Here is a 17,386-nt window from a genome sequence, read left to right on the forward strand (position 1 = left end):
ATTTTGTTGGGATTCTAATTGTTTCCCAATCTGGAATCTTTGTTTGTCAGAAAGTTAGCTATAGTTGTTTACCTTCCTCCATTTTACCCTTTTCTCATCAACAGTTTCTACTTTCTCCAAGTAAGAAGAGAAAAGAAATGATACTTTTGATGTCAGTATATCTCAAATTTGCTATTGGTGCTAACACTTAACCAGTATATTTGTTTGTTTTATTTTATTAGATACTAGAGGCCTGGTGCATGACATTCAGCAGGCTGGTCCCCTCAGCCGGGTCTGTGCCCTCTCTCAGTCCAGGACCCCAGAGGGGTCCTTAGCACTGCCATGGAGGCGGGAGAGGCTCCCGCTACCGCCGCTGCGCTCACCAGCCATGAGCCCGGCTTCTGGCTCCTAGTTGTCATGGTGACCGGTTGTTCTGCTGTTCGGTCGATTTGCATATTAGCCTTTTATTATATAGGACTACAGGCCTGTTGCACAAAGAGATTTGTGCAATAGGCCTTCCTTCCCCTGGCTGCTGGCAGCTGTTGTCCTCTGGCACCCGGGACCCAGGCCTTCGTTCCAGCCGCAGCGGAGAAGCCAAGCCTCTTCAGTCTTCAGTCGTTTTCAGTCTTCAGTCTTTGCTGGGGCCGGAGCCTTCGGTCTTCACTCCATGCCTGCATATGCAAATTAACTGCCATCTTTGTTGGGTTAATTTGCATACTCATCCTGATTGGCTGGTGGGCATAGCAGAGTGACACAAATTTGCATGTTTCTCTTTTATTAGTGTAGATTGGAAGAGAGAGATTCTTTTTATTTGACTTCACTCTACTATTTTTAACTAAAATTCCTTCATATCATTCTTTACCTCTATGGTATTTTTTAATAACTTATTAAGTATATTATTACAGACAAATTTTTCTACCATTCCTATGCATCTAGCAAAACCTACCTGATGCAGGGTTGCTTATTTCTCATAGTTTCTACACCATCAGTATTAGTTGGGATTATTTTTTTTTAAATATATTTTTATTGATTTCAGAGAGGGAGAGGGAGAGAGAGAGAGAGAGAGAGAGAGAGAGAGAGAGAAACATCAATGATCAGAGAGAATAATTGATTGGCTGCCTTCTGTATGCCTCGTATTGGGATCAAGCCCCAACCTGGGAATTGAATCATGACCTCCTGAATCATTGGTCAATGTTCAAACCAGTGAGCCACACTGGCTGGGCTTTGTTCGGGTTATTAATGGTTTAGCAGTCTCATATCAAGAAAATAGAAAGTGAGTTGAACTTCCCTTTTAAAAATATTGTACAACATAGAGCCATAATCAAATATGTTACAGCTATATTTGATCATGACTTGTATATTTTATATAGCTGTACTATTTTTTCCTCAGGTACTTACTATATGCATTTATTTATTCACAGTTCTGTATTTATATAGCTATTGTATTAACTTTCAGGATTTTGTGCTAAATAATTTATAGATGACTTTACAATTATATACTAATTTTGTTTTTAATGACTTTTGTTATATTTTGGGTGGGGTTTAAAAATGAAAACATAGGATTCATAAATAATAGAATTAAAGATTAGCATATATCATACTTCAAAATTATTTTTAGAATATATTCTATAGCTCTTACCAAAACTGGAAGTTTAAAAAAGCAAAAGACCAAAGTAATTTATACATAAGGAATGAATTATAATAATAATAATATCTAAACTTAAAATTCTCATTGTAAACTTTTACTTTATTTTAATTTCATAACTTTATATTTTTATATATATCAAATCTGACTTAGTTTTTATAAAAAATAATCGTTAACATGCCTCTAGTGACTATTGAATAAATGAGTATGTGGATACATCCATACTGACAATTTCCCTGACTTAAGTGTCTCAATCTTGCCCTAGCCAGTGTGGCTCAGTTGGTTAGAGTGTCGTCCTGTGCACTAGAAGGTTGTGGGTTTGATTCCTGGTCAGGGCACATACCTACGTTGTGGGTTTGATCCCTCTTCTGGGCCGGAGGCAACTGATCGATGTATCTCTCTCACATCAGTGTTTCTCTCTCTCTCTAAAATCAATTCTCCTATATAATAAAGAGGTACTATGCAAATTGACCATCACTCCAACACACAAGATGGCCGCCCCCATGTGGCCACAAGATGGCTTGCAGGGGAGGGCAGTTGGGGTCAACCAGGCTTGCAGGGGAGGGAAGTTGGGGGCAACCAGGCCAGCAGAGGAGGACAGTTGGGGGCAACCAGGCCTGCAAGGCAGGGCAGTTGGGGGTAACTGGGCCAGCAGGGGAGGCCCGTTTTGGGGGGAACAGGCCTGCTGGGGAGGGAAGTTGAGGGTGACCAGGCTGGCAGGGGAGGGCAGTTAGGGGTGACCGGGCCTGTAGGAGAGGGTATTTGGGGGCACCAGGCCTGCAGGGGAGGGCCGTAGGGGGCGACCAGGCTGGCAGGGAAGGGCAGTGGAGGCAACCAGGCAGGGACCAGGCCTACAGGAGAGGACAGTTGGGGGTTACCAGGCTTGCAGGGGAGGGCAGTTGGGGGCGACTGGGCCTGCAGGGGAGGGCAGTTGGGGGCAACTGGGCCTGCAGGGGAGGGAAGTTGGGGCAACCAGGCCGGCAGGGGAGGGCAGTTAGGGGCAACTGGGCTGGCAGGAGAGGGCAGTTGGGGGCGTTTGGGCCAGCAGGGGAGGGCAGTTGGGGGCGACTGGGCCTGCAGGGGAGGGCAGTTTAGGCAACCGGGCCGGCAGGGGAGGGCAGTTAGGGACGACTGGGCTGGCAGGGGAGGGCAGTTGGGGGCGATCAAGCTGTCAGGGGAGGGCAGTTGGGGGCGACCGGGCCAGCAGCGGAGGGCAGTTCGGGGCAATTGGGCTGGCAAGGGAGCAGTTAGGTTTCGATCAGTCTGGCAGGGGAGTGGTTGGGGGTGATCAGTCTGGCAGGCAGAAGTGGTTAGGGGCAATCAGGCAGGCAGGCAGGCAGGTTAGCGGTAGGGAGCCAGCAATCCCTTGAGGGGTCCCAGGTTGGAGAGGGTGTAGACTGGGCTGAGGGACATCCCCCCACCACCGTGCATGAATTTCGTGCACCAGGCCTCTAGTAATAAAATAAAGAAAGAATCTCAATCTCTAACTTTACTTTAAAATGTGAATCTTTTTTATATTCAGGGGAAATATTACAGATGGAAGATGACCTGGTGATCTCATTTCAATTAATGCTATGTGTCCTTGACTATTTTATCAAACTCTCACCTCCTGCATTGCTCAAAGAACCGTATAGTAAGTATTTTAAATATTTTGTGCTCCTCCTACTTCATCATTCAACAGTTGTTTGTTAATATCTGATACATCCAAAAAGTGGTTTTAGACCCTAGGCTATGATAATAAATAAATCAGACGTGGACTGTGTTCTCAAGTAATGTAAGATATAGCAGGAGGGATAAGATAAGTAAGCAAGTAATTAGAGTATATGGTAGAAAGTGGTCTGGGCCAAAATATAACAAATACTATGGAAGTTTAGAAGATGAGAAAGTTTTCCCAGCTGGGGAAGAGCAAGGAGGGCCATATTAAGGAGGTGGCATTTGAACTGAGAGAAAATAGTAGTTAGGATTTGAATGTTGTGGTAAGTTGGGGGAGGGCATTCCCAATAAAGAGCAAATCAAGAGGCAAGGCACAGATATGAATGAAACTACATGGGAAAGAGTTGTCCATTCTATAGGAACAGATTAAATTTTTATTATTGAATGCTGTAATGATTATGCGACATTTTTTTTTGTATATGAAGTGTGTTGATCTATTTCAGTGGGTGATGAGATGGGAAATGTATTTAAATAAAAGTAACTGTTGCTAAATTAATTAGATATCATTAAGCAAAGATGAGTATATTGTCATAGAATGGAATTGCTTCCTCTGGTGGCATCATGAGTAGGATTTCAAAATTATTATACTACAGAAACATGTAAAATTAACTAAGGCTGACCTGATTCTTTGGCTCCTAAAATGATGAAAATATTAATAATACTAAAATAATGTAGGACAGATCAAAATATGGAAGTCTCAAAGTGTCTTTGAGTGGCTGAAAAACTGAAGCCTTATTAATCTATGTGAACAATAACTTCATGGGAAAATGAAGTCTGAAGCAGAATTTTGAAAATTTGTTGAACATGGTTTGACAAAAAAGGCAGTCATTTAGCAGAAACCATATGTAAAACAGAGAGAGAGGAAAAATAGAAAACAATAAATATATTTTAAATTTTTCTTTACAAAAATTTCTTTATATGCATTTTCCTTAATATTTTCAATGTTATAATATTAATAACTTCATGTAGGATATTACTTTAGATTGACAGGCTTTTTTTTTTTTTTTTTTGGTATTATTTCAATACACATTTAATTCTCTAAGTGATGTGTTAAAGAGAAGCCAGGATGAGTTATTGAATTGACTGAGTATGATACACTTTTAATTATCTTTTTATTATGGAGAATATCAAATGAATACAAAAGTAGAGAGTAATATAATAAGCCTCCATTTATTTATTACCTACCTTTACTGTCCAGTTCTACCAGCTATTTTATTTTGAAGCACATCCTTATACAATTCATCCTTATAAATTTTAGTATCTCTAGAAGATAAAGACTTTTATTTTTTATTTATTTTTTTTTTAATATATTTTATTGATTTTTTACAGAGAGGAAGGGAGAAAGATAGAGAGTCAGAAACATCGATGAGAGAGAAACATCGATCAGCTGCCTCCTGCACATCCCCCACTGGGGATTGCCCGCAACCCAGGTACATGCCCTTGACCGGAATCGAACCTGGGACCTTTCAGTCCGCAGGCCGATGCTCTATCCACTGAGCCAAACCGGTTTTGGCATCTAGAAGATAAAGACTTTTAAAAAGCATAACAACAGTATCATTATATCACACCTAAAAATCAATTAATAGTGATCTCTTAATACCATCAAATATTTAGTAAGTATTCACATTTTCATTTGTCTTCTAAAAGTAATTTAAAAAATTTTACAGGTTGACTAAGAATCTACATGAGATCTATAATTTGCGATTGATTTCTATGCTTTTAAGACTTTAAAAAAGTTCCTCCTTTATCTATCTTCCTCTCTTTTTTTTCCCCCTTGCAATTTGTATATTAAATACTGTTGTTTCCCATGTTTAATTTTTTACGATTGCATCCTGTGGTTTGGTGTAACATGTTCCTCTCACCTCTTGATTTCTTGTAAATTGTTGGTTGGGCCTTGAGGCAGTTAATACTTTTTATACATAGTCATCTGGAATCTCTGGAATAGCTGAATCCAAATTCAGTTTAAATTGGAAATGCTCAAAATAATCCAGGGAATTTTTAAAAAATCTACATATAAAGATTTTAAGAAATCACAATTTAGTATCACATTATAATATGTATATACTTATCTTTTGAAAACATCATAATTTACTATGGTATTTGCTAAAATTTTAAAAATTTATTCATTTATATACTCTATCTTGCAATTGAATCCATAAATACTTACTTATATTTTTAAGATACTTTAAAAGACAGAAAACATTTTTTCCCCTTGCAGACTGAGTAGGATAATTTAGAATTACTTTATAAGTTGGCTATTTCCCCTTGTCTTCCTAATATTTAGCTTTAAGTATTTTAGTTTATTTTTGAACTAATTGGGGGCAGAAGAGGATAGGAGCATGGCAAAAACTATTTTTAGTACATAATTTATAATAGATATGCAATAAATAGATAAAACTGTTAGCCTTTAAAGGAAGCCTAATAATTAAAAGTAGCATAATGTTATCAGATTATTTTTGACCTTCCTAGTTATATTTAAAATATTTCATTATTTTATACAGTGGAATTTGCAATTGTTCTGATCTAATTTACCATTTTTACAGAAACAGCTGTAATACCTATTAATGGTTCACCTCGAACACCAAGGCGAGGTCAGAACAGGAGTGCACGGATAGCAAAACAACTAGAAAATGATACAAGAATTATTGAAGTTCTCTGTAAAGAACATGAATGTAATATAGATGAGGTAATTTGACTTCGTGATTTTTAAAAAATAGTTAAAGTAGATTTAGATATAAGTTCTTTCTAACAGTATATACTTCTTTTGTAACGAACTTGCTTTTTGTAATTAGTGCTAACCCTTTTGCAATAGCAAAATGTTTAGCAAAAATTTAATTTTCATGTTCAGCTACTTTGATTTTAAAGAGTAGCTCCCTCACTGTGGAATCACAGAAATGTGAATCATTAAGGCAGTAGTTTTCAAATGTGTTTATTCTTTGATTCCTCTGTGATTATTGGTACTCCTAATGTTTTAAAATACCCTGCTAAGAAAGCCCTAGTGTTTTTGGTTTAGTGATAAGTGATACATACCAGCATTAAATTTCTGTTCAGTCTTCTATAATTACTATCTTTCTAAATATTACATCAGATATTAATGGCTGGTAGAGAATACACATAAACACCCAGGAATTGCTTATCTTGTTCATAGAATCTGGAATGTTGGAATTGGAAGGACTCTTATAAATAATATACTCTGCCTCCTTTTTGTAATGAGTAAACAAGCTCCTAGAGACTGAACTAATTACCAACAGTCTAGACTCTGGGACATCTTGCCACCAGTGCTCCTGTCACTGTACCATGCTGTTTCTCTCATACACTGTTATATTGTTCACAATTCACTACTGTCATATAGCTGTATGAAATGCTGCATCTTTGAAATTTCTCTGTGAACTCTAGGAAGAAATGGGGTTTTAAAAGTGTTGGAATGATTTATCAAGATATCTGGGTTTTTAGCACTGTGGCTTTTGTTAATTTCAATAAGTAATAGATATAGACATATAGATACAGATATATCAACTTATGTATATAGATATGTGTAGTATATATACTTTTTGAGAATCACAAATTATCCTTGTTAATAAGCTAACAAATGTGGTTGACATATATATATATTTTTTACTCCAGTCTACTGCTCAGTCTGTTTTCTAATTCCTAGTTGTTAATTCTCTGAATTTCAGAACTACTTGTAAAATTTCATTTTTAAAATCAGGAGTAAATAATTTTTTTTTTACTTTTTTTATTCTTTGTTATAATTTAGAATCATTAAAGTAATGCTTTTTAGAGTATAGGTAATTAAAATCTTTGGTAATAATTGACATTAACTAGTTGACACTTGGTTATTTACACAGCATTTATTGGTTAGTTATATTTATGGTTATATAATTATTAGTGAACTACCCACCTTTTAAATATTCTAGTTAAGTGGGAATTAATTAGAAAACAAAGCTAGTATGTTTAACAGAAGCTTAATTCTTACAACTTATTTGTGAAGTAGAAGACAGGAATTGATGTTAAATCATTTCCAGCTTAGTAAATGTAGACTTCAAAGTTGTAAAAGGAAGTTAAATGAAGGAAAATAAGTTGTTTAAAATTCCACAACACATTGCAAGTGTAGAATAGCCCGGAATATAACTTTAGGTTTTTCTGAGTACTGTGTTTATTTTCCATATTAAAAACAGGAGGCTTTTGCATGAATTTGCATAATTCCACAAAACAGTTTATTTTGGTTTTGAATTCAGTTATTGGGTTTGTTTGTTTTTTAAATATATTTTATTGATTTTTCACAGAGAGGAAGGGAGAGAGATAGAGAGTTAGAAACATCGATGAGAGAGAAACATCGACCAGCTGCCTCCTGCACATCTCCCACTGGGGATATGCCCGCAACCCAGGTACATGCCCTTGACCGGAATCGAACCTGAGACCTTTCAGTCCACAGGCCGATGCTCTATCCACTGAGCCAAACCGGTTTTGGCTATTGGGTATTATTTTTGTGTGTGAAATTATTTTGTTACAAAAGCAGGTTATTTCCCCAAATTTATGCTAAAATAATTGACTTAATATTCCCTAACCTGGGTATTAGATGGTGTGTGTGAAGTGGACTAAACTATACTTTGGGGACAAATCAGAGGCAGTGCAGAAGTAAAAAGAGTCTTGGCTTTGCTCTTAGGCAGATTAGGTTTAAATTCCAGCTCTGTCACTTTTTAGCTATGTAACTTTGGTTAAGTTGATTAAATTTTTTGAGCCTCCAATCTTTTCATCATTTGTTCAATGTGGAATACTGACATTGGTTTCAATGGCTTTTCTTCTTATAAATCCCATTTCATTAAAAACTCTAACTCCACCTCCATTTTAGGACCTGAAACCTGCCTCATATAATTTTAAAGGTAAATAATTAAATTAATTATATATAAGTGTCACACTAGGTTGAATGTAAGTTATTGATCAGAATGTCAGTTAACGCTTTCATTCTAGTGATAGTGATGGAGATTAATTTTTAAAAATTTTAATGGTCATCTACCTCTCTTTTTCAGGTGAAAAATGTTTATTTCAAAAATTTTATACCTTTTATGAATTCTCTTGGAATTGTAGCTTCAAATGGACTTCCAGAGGTAATTTGAAAGAAAACTTAATAATATGTTAATGTGTTTTGGAACTTTTGGGAGGGGGGAATAGTTGTCTAAATTTCTTAAGATCACTTTACTGTATATTAAATACTTCTTGCTCAGGAAAGGGAAGCTAAGAATTGTGATAAACCAACTTTACATAGAAACAAGAAAACCTTTTCAACATGTACTCAAATGTATAAATAAGCAGTATTTTGTAATTTAAACTAGAAATTGATTCATACTAAAATGTTTCAGAAATTTAAGTGTAGATTTTTGAATTTCAAAATTTCATTAATCCTAATATATAAAAACCCAGGGTCCATAATGACTGAAGGCTCAACCGACAGGAAGTCAGTCCTGCAGTCAGTGCTGGGTTGCTGTGGCGACCCAGCACTGACTGCTGCTGCTGTGATTGCGGCGACCCAGCACTAACTACCGAGGGGGCTGCGGATCAGGCCTGGAGAGAGGCCCGAAGAGAGAGGCAGGGTCTGATCCACAGCCTCCGTGGCAGCTATTGATCAGCTGTTGCCTCTCTCTTTCTCTCTGGGCTTCGCCACCAGTTGCGCCTCTGTTTCTCTCTGGGCTACCACGGGGGCTGCTGATCAGCCCTGCTTCTCTGATCAGGCCCGGAGATAGGCCCGGAGACGCTGACTGGCATAGAAACTGACCAGTCAGAACCAAATCTGGGTGAAGTGTGAGGAGCCGGTGGCTGCCTAGAAGGCGGAGCTTTTGACACTGACTGGCATAGAAACCGACCAATCAGAACCTAATCTGAGTGAGCTATGAATGCAGAACCTAAGGTGGGGCCTGAGGAGGGGTTTTAAAGTCAACAGCTGTTTAGTATAAGGTGTAAGAAAGCGATTCAATTTTTTAATGACCAGTTTGGCAGAATAGTGCATATGGCTGGCTATCAGTCCAGATATAGGGATAATGTATTTTTGTCTGCCAAGAGCATCTCCTCCGGCTGAAAAAGGCTCCGCCACCCCAATTTAAGCAATCCTATCCTATATAATCTATCTATACTAATAAAAGGGTAATATGCTAACTAGACCAGGTAGACTGGCTATCTTCTGGATATCTGACTTCCTTCTGGACAAAGCCATGGTAGTGGGGACCGAGGCAGAGAGGGCAGTTGGGGGTGAGATCAGGCTGGCAGGGGAGGGCAGTTAGGGGTGATCAGGCAGGCAGAGGCAGTTAGGGGCAATCAGGCCTGCAGGAGAGGGCAGTTAGGGACAAGATCAGGCCAGCGGGGAGGGCAGTTGGGGGCAACCAGGCTGGCAGGGGAGGACAGTTGGGGGCGAGATCAGGCCAGCAGGGGAGGGCAGTTGGGAGCGAGATCAGGCCAGCAGGGGAGGTCAGTTGGGGGCGATATCAGGCCAGGAGGGGAGAGCCGTTAGGGGTGATCAGATAGACAGAGGCAGTTGGGGGTGAGATCAGGCCAGGAGGGGAGAGCAGTTGGGAGCGAGATCAGGCCAGCAGGAGAGGGAAGTTAGGGGCAATCAGGCAGGCAGGCAGGTGAGTGGTTTGGAGCCAGTGGTCCCAGATTGTGAGAGGGATGTCTGACTTCCAGTTTAGGCCTGATCCCTGTGGGAACCCCTGCCCCCATGTATAAATTTCATGCACCAGGCCCCTAGTCTGTAATAATAAAAGTGTAATATGCTAATTAGACCAGACGTCCTTCCTTCCGGACAAGGCCGCAGTGGGCGGGGGCCGAGGCAGAGGTCCCTCCCCCCCAATGCCGTGGCAGCAGTGGGCAGGGGCCGGGGCCAAGGCCCTTGCATGAATGTTGTGCATTGGGCCTCTAGTATTTAAATATAGTGCTCGCCTGGGCAGCACATATACTAAATATAACTAAACATACAATCACATTTGACTCTAATTTGTTTCACTGCACATCTTTGTGCATAGGATCCATAATTCCATTAATTTTATTGGCATTACTGTATTGCAGAGCATCTCTTTTGAGTATTTTTAAAAACTACTTAACTGACAATAAATTCGGTTTAAATGACTGTGATTATATTGCAGAAATGTTTTACCTTAATGGTGTGCCATCCATCCATCCATCTGTTTTTTTTGCACATTTTGCCTCAAATGTTTTGCTCTTCAATGAGAACAGAACTGAGAACTTATGTGGTAAGGTAAAATATGTGGAGAAAAAGGTACTTCAGATAAAGGATGAAGAACACTCAGTGATAAAGCAGTATTTTAAAAGCAGCTAGCATTAGTCACTAAGACCAAAAGATGTGAAATCAGCTAGACTGCTGATTCTGTGACCTGAATTTGTGGTTAGTCCTTGAAATCATTCATTCATTCATTCAACACTGTTTATTGAGTGCTTAGTATGTGCCAAGCATTGTACTAGATATCATTGATACAGAGATTTAACTTGTAGTTGCTGTCATTAAGGTGCTAGTGGGGCATAGACAAATAAATAGAACATTACAGGGGACTGTAAGAGTCTGATAGAACTATATACAGTGTGTTGTAATATTTTGGAGGAGGACAACCTAATCCAAAGTGGGGCAGATAGGTTTTGCAGAAAATTGTTTGGAGTGATGTCATTTCTGAGCTGAGTAAGCTTTATGAGGGAAAAATGGCATTTCCAAGGGTTGGAAGTTATAGATTCAAAGGCACAGCGATATGTGATAGTTTGGTCTGTTAAGTGAACTCCACCTTGTTAAATTTGGGTTACAGGGCAGAAGAGAGGCAAAAAGGGGCCAAATGTTGTATTACTGAGACTTGTTAATAAAAATATATGCTGTTCACACCCCCCAAAAAATGTTGGACACTTGTAGTAATTTTTCTACAAGAAAGGATTATAATATTAATAGAAATCTTAAGATAAATTTGACATTTTCCCCAGTATTTTGTATATAGTACTCATAGCTGTCAATCAATAAATGATTGATAATTAGTGCTTCACTAAGCTGGTGCAGTAACACTTATTAAACTTAAACATTAATGATTGTTCTACCTAAAAAATTTACGCAGACAAAAAGTTTATACTTTCCTGGATTTCTTCTTCCACTCCTTTTGGAATGAAACTTTAGTACCCTCAGGTTGGAAACACTTTTGCCTTAAAAGTCACACAGAAGGCATGCCAAATAGTTGTCTATCGCACATTGATTTTTAAATTATGATTCAAAATTATGAAGCAGAACTGATAAAAGAATTGCAGATTCTAGCAATTGAAAAAGTGTCTAAGAGTGGGAATAAATCATGCAAATGTGTTAATTGGTCTAATTAATTGAGCTAATACTCTTGCTTAACATACTTAACTGAAGGAAGTTGGAGTGAATTAAAAGATTTAGAAAAGATGGGAAGAATATATAGTCAAGAGGATTTGTTACAGTATTTTGAAAAATATTTTATATTGATAAGCATAGTAGAAGATTAAAAGTGAAATGTGTGGGATGTTTGGAGGATCTTGGCAGTTAAATGTTTATAATAATACTTATTTTTATCTTACAGTTCCATCTCAGTACTGATTTGGGCATTGATGAATCTTGTCTACATAAAATTCTAATGAATGGGGTGCATGCATAAAATATGCTTAAAATTAGACTCAAAAATTTGTAGTTTCCTTTACTTCACTTGCACACATGCCTTATTTATATTGCATGTGAACTCAGTGTGTTCTAAAATTAAGTGTATATTGTACAAAAATTTTTAAATTAAATCTTACTTCTGTGTATTGAGAGATGTAATGACATGAAAGGATAATCATCAGTATTGTTTTCTTTTGAGGTGGAAAGTCTCTCTAAACAGTATGAAGAAATTTACCTTAAAAACAAAGGTCTAGATGCAAGATTGTTTCTGGATCATGATAAAACTCTGCAGGCTGATCCTATAGACAGGTATTGTACATGGTATATTTTTGTTGATATGCTTTTCTATAGGTCAGTTTTGATAGAGGTAGGTTAAACAGGTTTTTATTTAACTTGATCTTTAAATAACATAATGATTACTTCAGATGTCTTTCTATAATACTTAAGCATATAATTTATTAACAAATGGAGATTTCTTATGATACAGTATCTTAGGTTTACATAGATTTTAAACCTATTCTTTTTATTTAAACAAGTGAAAAATATTTTCTCTATTGTCTATGTAAACATTAATTTGCCTCCTGTTATGCACAGGTTTGTGTTGATTTTTAATATCTTTTTAAAGTAATTTTTCTCCAATCAAGTCAAGGCAGAGAATAAATCTTTCAGTATTTCCTTCATGCTTTCTGGAATGTAGTTGTTTTCACTTTTCCTCACTGAGTCTTAATTTCCCCATCTTTACAATGCAAGCATTTACTATAGAGTCACATATATACTTTGTACTATATATACATGTATATTAATGAAAGTACTTTGTAAATAGTAAAGTGATAGAAAAATGCTAGCTACTTGATTCCCAGTTCAACTTATGGAGTTGAATATTTTTCATAAAAATAGGATAGGATAAATTTGTATACATAAGAAAGCAATCAAACATAAGTTAGAGAAGAGGAAAATGAAGATGCTGAACAGCCAACTGAATATATGATTTTGTTTTTTTAAACTAAAAAAAGTTCACCCATTCCCTTCCATTCCCTCTGGTTTGTTCTCTGTATCTAAAAGTTTAAATTTAAAAAGAAAATACAACATATAAGAGAAATCATACTGTATTTATTTTTCTCTTTCTGGCATTTCACTTAACGTAATGTTTTTAAGGTTGCAATGGCAAGATTTCATTCTTTTTAATGGCTGAATAATACTTCATTGTAATTTATATATATATATATATATATATATATATATAATCTTACAGTTTCTTTTTTTTTTAAAAAATATATTATATTTTATTGATTTTTTTACAGAGGGGAAGGGAGAGGGATAGAGAGTTAGAAACATCAATGAGAGAGAAACATCATCAATCAGCTGCCTCCTGCACACCCTCTACTAGGGATGTGCCCGCAACCAAGGTACATGCCCTTGATCGGAATCGAACCTGGGACCCTTCAGTCTGCAGGCCCCGATGCTCTATCCACTGAGCCAAACTGGCTAGGGCATTACACTTTCTTTATCATTCATCCATCAATGGACATTTATGTTTCTATATTTTAACTATTATAAATAATGCTGCAATGAACATTGGGGTGCAGGTATCACTTCAAGTTAGTGTTTTTGTATAAATTTCCAGCAGTGGAATTACTGGATCATGTAGTAGCTCAATTTTTAATTTTTTGAGGAACTTCCATATTATTATTCATAATGGCTGCACCAATTTACATTCACACCAACAGTGCACAAATGTTCTCTTTTCTCCACATCCTTGCCAACACTGGTTATTTAATGTCTTTTTGGTAATAGTCATTCTAACTGGTGTGAGATTATATTTAATTGTGGTCTTGATTTGCATTTCCCTGAAGACTAATAATGTTGAGCATCATTTCATGTACCTGTTGGCCATCTGTATGTCTTTGGGAAAATGTCTGTTCAGATCTGTTCATTTTTAAATTTGTGTTTTTGAAATTGAGTTCTTTATATATTTTTAATATTAACCCTTTATGAGATATGATTTGCAAATATTTTCTCTTATTGAGTAGATTGCCTTTTTTATTTTGTTGATGGTTTCATATGCTGTGCAGAAGCTTTTTAGTTCATTGTATTTCTGCTTGTTTATTTTTGCTTTTGTTGTCTTTGCTTTTGGTGTCAGATTAAAAATATCTCCACTACTGATGTCAAAGAGCTTCTAAACACCTCTGCTTTGTTTCAAGGAGTTTTATGGTTTTTTGTCTTACATTCATGTTTTTAATACATTTTGTGTTAATTTTTTAGGATGATGTAAGATAGTTGTCAAGTTTTATTCGTTTGTATGTAGGTGTCCAGTTCTGTCAGCACCACCAAGGATATTTTTTCCATTGATTTTCAGAGAGAGTGAAAGGGAGGGAGGTGGGTGGTAAGAGAAAGGAAGGAAGGGAAGTGGGAGGAAGGGAGAGAGATACATCTATGTGAGAGACACACATCGACTGGTTGCCTCCTGCATGCACCCTGACCCACAACCCAGGAATTGAGCACTCAACCCTTAACCCAGAATCGAGTGCAACCCTTCAGTCCAACGTTCTAGCCACTGAGCAACATGGGCTAGGGCTCAGCATGACTTACTGAAGAGACTGTCCTTTCCTTATTCTAAATTCTTGGCTTCTTATCATGAATGAATTGACAATATATGTGTGGGTTTATTTCTGGGGTCTCTATTCTGTTCCCTTGATCACATGTATATTTTTCTGCCAATGTCATGCTATTTTGATTACGCTACCTCTGTAATTGAAAAAGTAGTTTGAAATCAGGAAGTGTTATGGCTCCAGCTTTGTTCTTTGTTTTTTCAAGATTGCTTTGGCTGTTTGGGTACTTTTGTGGTTCCATACAAATTTTAGGATCATTTGTTATGTTTTTATGGAAAATGCCATTGGAGTTTTGATAGGGATTGTATTGAATCTATAGATTGCTTTGGGTAATATTGAGATTTTAATATTAATTCTTTCGATCCATGAGCATTGAATAGCTTTCCATTTATTCTTGTCTTCCTCAATGTTTTTAAATCAATGTCTTATACTTTCAGTGTATGGTACTTTCATTCCCTTGGTTAAATTTATTCCTAGGTATTTTATCCTTTTTTTTCTTTTTAAAGGAAGGGAGAGGAACAGAGAGCCAGAAACATCGATGAGAGAGAAATATTGATTCAGCTGCCTCCCGCACACTCCCCACCGGGCATGTGCCTGCAACCAAGGCACATGCCTTTGACCAGAATCGAACCTGGGACCCCTCAGTCCGCAGGTCGATGCTCCATCCACTGAGCCAAACTGGTTAGGGCTATTTTATTCTTTATATTTATTTATTTATTTATTTATTTATTTATTTATTTATTTATTTTTTAAATAAATCTTTATTGTTCAGATTATTACAGTTGTCCCCCTTCCCCCCCCCCCATAGCTTCCCTCTACCCAAGTTCCCACCCCACCCTCTGCCCTTACACCCCCCACTGTCCTCATCCATAGGTGTACGCTTTTTGTTGCCGGGTCAAAGGTCATACACATGGAAAATGTAGCTATTTCCATCTGCGACGTGTCCCTGTGTTTGGAAAGGTCTCTCACGACTTGTTCACGCTCTACTCAGAAAGGGTACGGAGACACGTAACGGCTTTTTAAAATAATGTGTCCTCTTATGTTTAAAATGAGGATTTCGTTACCTAAAGTGAGTAGAAAGCAACACTACAGCTGCTCTCACCCCTTTCGCCCTTCGGGTGATAGTTGTACTTGGGGCTGTGCACTAGTTCGCTGGCCATCGACGAAGCCATCTGGGTGGCTCGCGTGGTTCCACTGGCTTCCCAGGGGCCGTTGCAGCCTCGCAGGGACCATCGCAGCCTTGCAGGGGCCGTCTCAGCCTCACAGGGACCGTCTCAGCCTCACTGGGACCGTCTCAGTCTCACTGGGACCGACTCAGCCTCACTGGGAGCGACTCAGCCTCACAGGGGCCATTTCAGCCTCACTGGGACCCTTTCAGCCTCCCAGGGACCGTCTCAGCCTCACAGGGGCCATCTCAGCCTCACTGGGACCATCTCAGTCTCACTGGGACCGACTCAGCCTCACTGGGAACGACTCAGCCTCACAGGGGCCATTTCAGCCTCACTGGGACCCTTTCAGCCTTCCAGGGACTGTCTCAGCCTCACAGGGACCGTCTCAGCTTCACCAGGACCCTTTCAGTCTCACAGGGGCCGTTTCAGCCTCACAGGGGCCATCTCAGCCTCACAGGGACCGTCTCAGCCTCGCAGGGGCCATTTCAGCCTCACAGGGGCCGTTCCAGCCTCACAGGGGCCATCTCAGCCTCACAGGGACCGTCTCAGCCTCGCAGGGGCCATTTCAGCCTCACAGGGGCCGTTCCAGCCTCACAGGGGCTGTTTCAGCCTCACTGGGACTGTCGCAGCCTCACAGGGGCCGTCGCAGCTTCACAGGGGGCACCGCAGCCTTGCAGGGGGTGCCGCATCCCACATTGGGGGTGAAGGTGCGAGTCAGAAGCTCCTCTCACTGTCTCTCCTGCTGGAAGTTTCTGAGAGCCGTCTGCAGGTGCTGGACATCATACTTTAACTGGTCAACATAAAGTTTGGCATTCTGTCTTTTGTTGGGAGGCTCCTTGCTGGAAAAAATCTCCAGGAGTTCTTGCTGGCTGAATATCTGGTATGCTTGCTTGGGTTTCGTTTTCTACTAAGTGCACAGACTGCTCGTCTGCTGTCTCCCGGTATCCCATGTGAGACTGGATCTGGTGGACCTGCTTGTGTCTTTGCTGGTACAGCGGTTCCATGTCGCTGGCCCAGCCTGGTCCGGCTCTGGCTTCCTCCGAACCTGAGTCTGCTTCTTGAGTGTGTCCCTTATGGGTGCGAGGAATTGAAATCTGCAGTTTGTTGGGTTAAGCTGCAAAAGCGCAGGTGGTTCCTTTTGTGCCACTGGCACAGCTTGGGCGGGGATGTAAATTGAGTAGGGCGGGGTCTCGGTATCACCAGGGCGGAGCAAGCAGCAGTGGGGTCTCCATGACTCCTCGCCTCTCCACGACTCCGCGTCTCCGCGTCCCCGAGTGCCAGCGAGCAGCTCCGCAAGAGAGCCACCCTCGCTTTCCGACCTGCTGCAAGGCCATCCTGCCTCTCCCCGTAGGGGTCTGGGACCTCAGAATCCCACCCCAAACAAGCTCAGAGGATTCGAGAGTTTGTAACCCCTTCCGATTGAACAAAACTGCACATCCAGTTGCAGCCCGCCTGGTGCGCGACTCCATACCTCTGTTCTTGGCACCTCTGCATATCCTACTCAGTCTCAATGCTCTTCTTTCTTTCCTTCCAGTTGTAGAACTTCCACTGGGCTAGCTTTCTCATGGTTCTGAATGATAACTGTTTGTCTTACAGTTGGTAGTTTCAGTGTTGT

General features: G+C 39.4%; 1 protein-coding gene across 6 annotated transcripts in view; it reads left to right on the plus strand.

The window, feature by feature from the left end:
* Positions 1-17,386, plus strand: part of RB1 (RB transcriptional corepressor 1) — a 212,686-nt gene that overhangs the window by 66,152 nt on the left and 129,148 nt on the right. For all 6 annotated transcript variants that reach the window (XM_036299823.1, XM_036299822.1, XM_036299824.1 and 3 more), the window contains 4 exons: positions 3,147-3,257; positions 5,881-6,023; positions 8,368-8,445; positions 12,193-12,302. In XM_036299823.1, coding sequence (XP_036155716.1) covers positions 3,147-3,257; positions 5,881-6,023; positions 8,368-8,445; positions 12,193-12,302 — 442 coding nt within the window. The remainder of the gene's footprint in view (positions 1-3,146; positions 3,258-5,880; positions 6,024-8,367; positions 8,446-12,192; positions 12,303-17,386) is intronic.

Source organism: Myotis myotis, unplaced genomic scaffold, assembly GCF_014108235.1.
Source record: "Myotis myotis isolate mMyoMyo1 unplaced genomic scaffold, mMyoMyo1.p scaffold_m19_p_3, whole genome shotgun sequence".
Lineage (NCBI taxonomy): Eukaryota > Metazoa > Chordata > Mammalia > Chiroptera > Vespertilionidae > Myotis > Myotis myotis.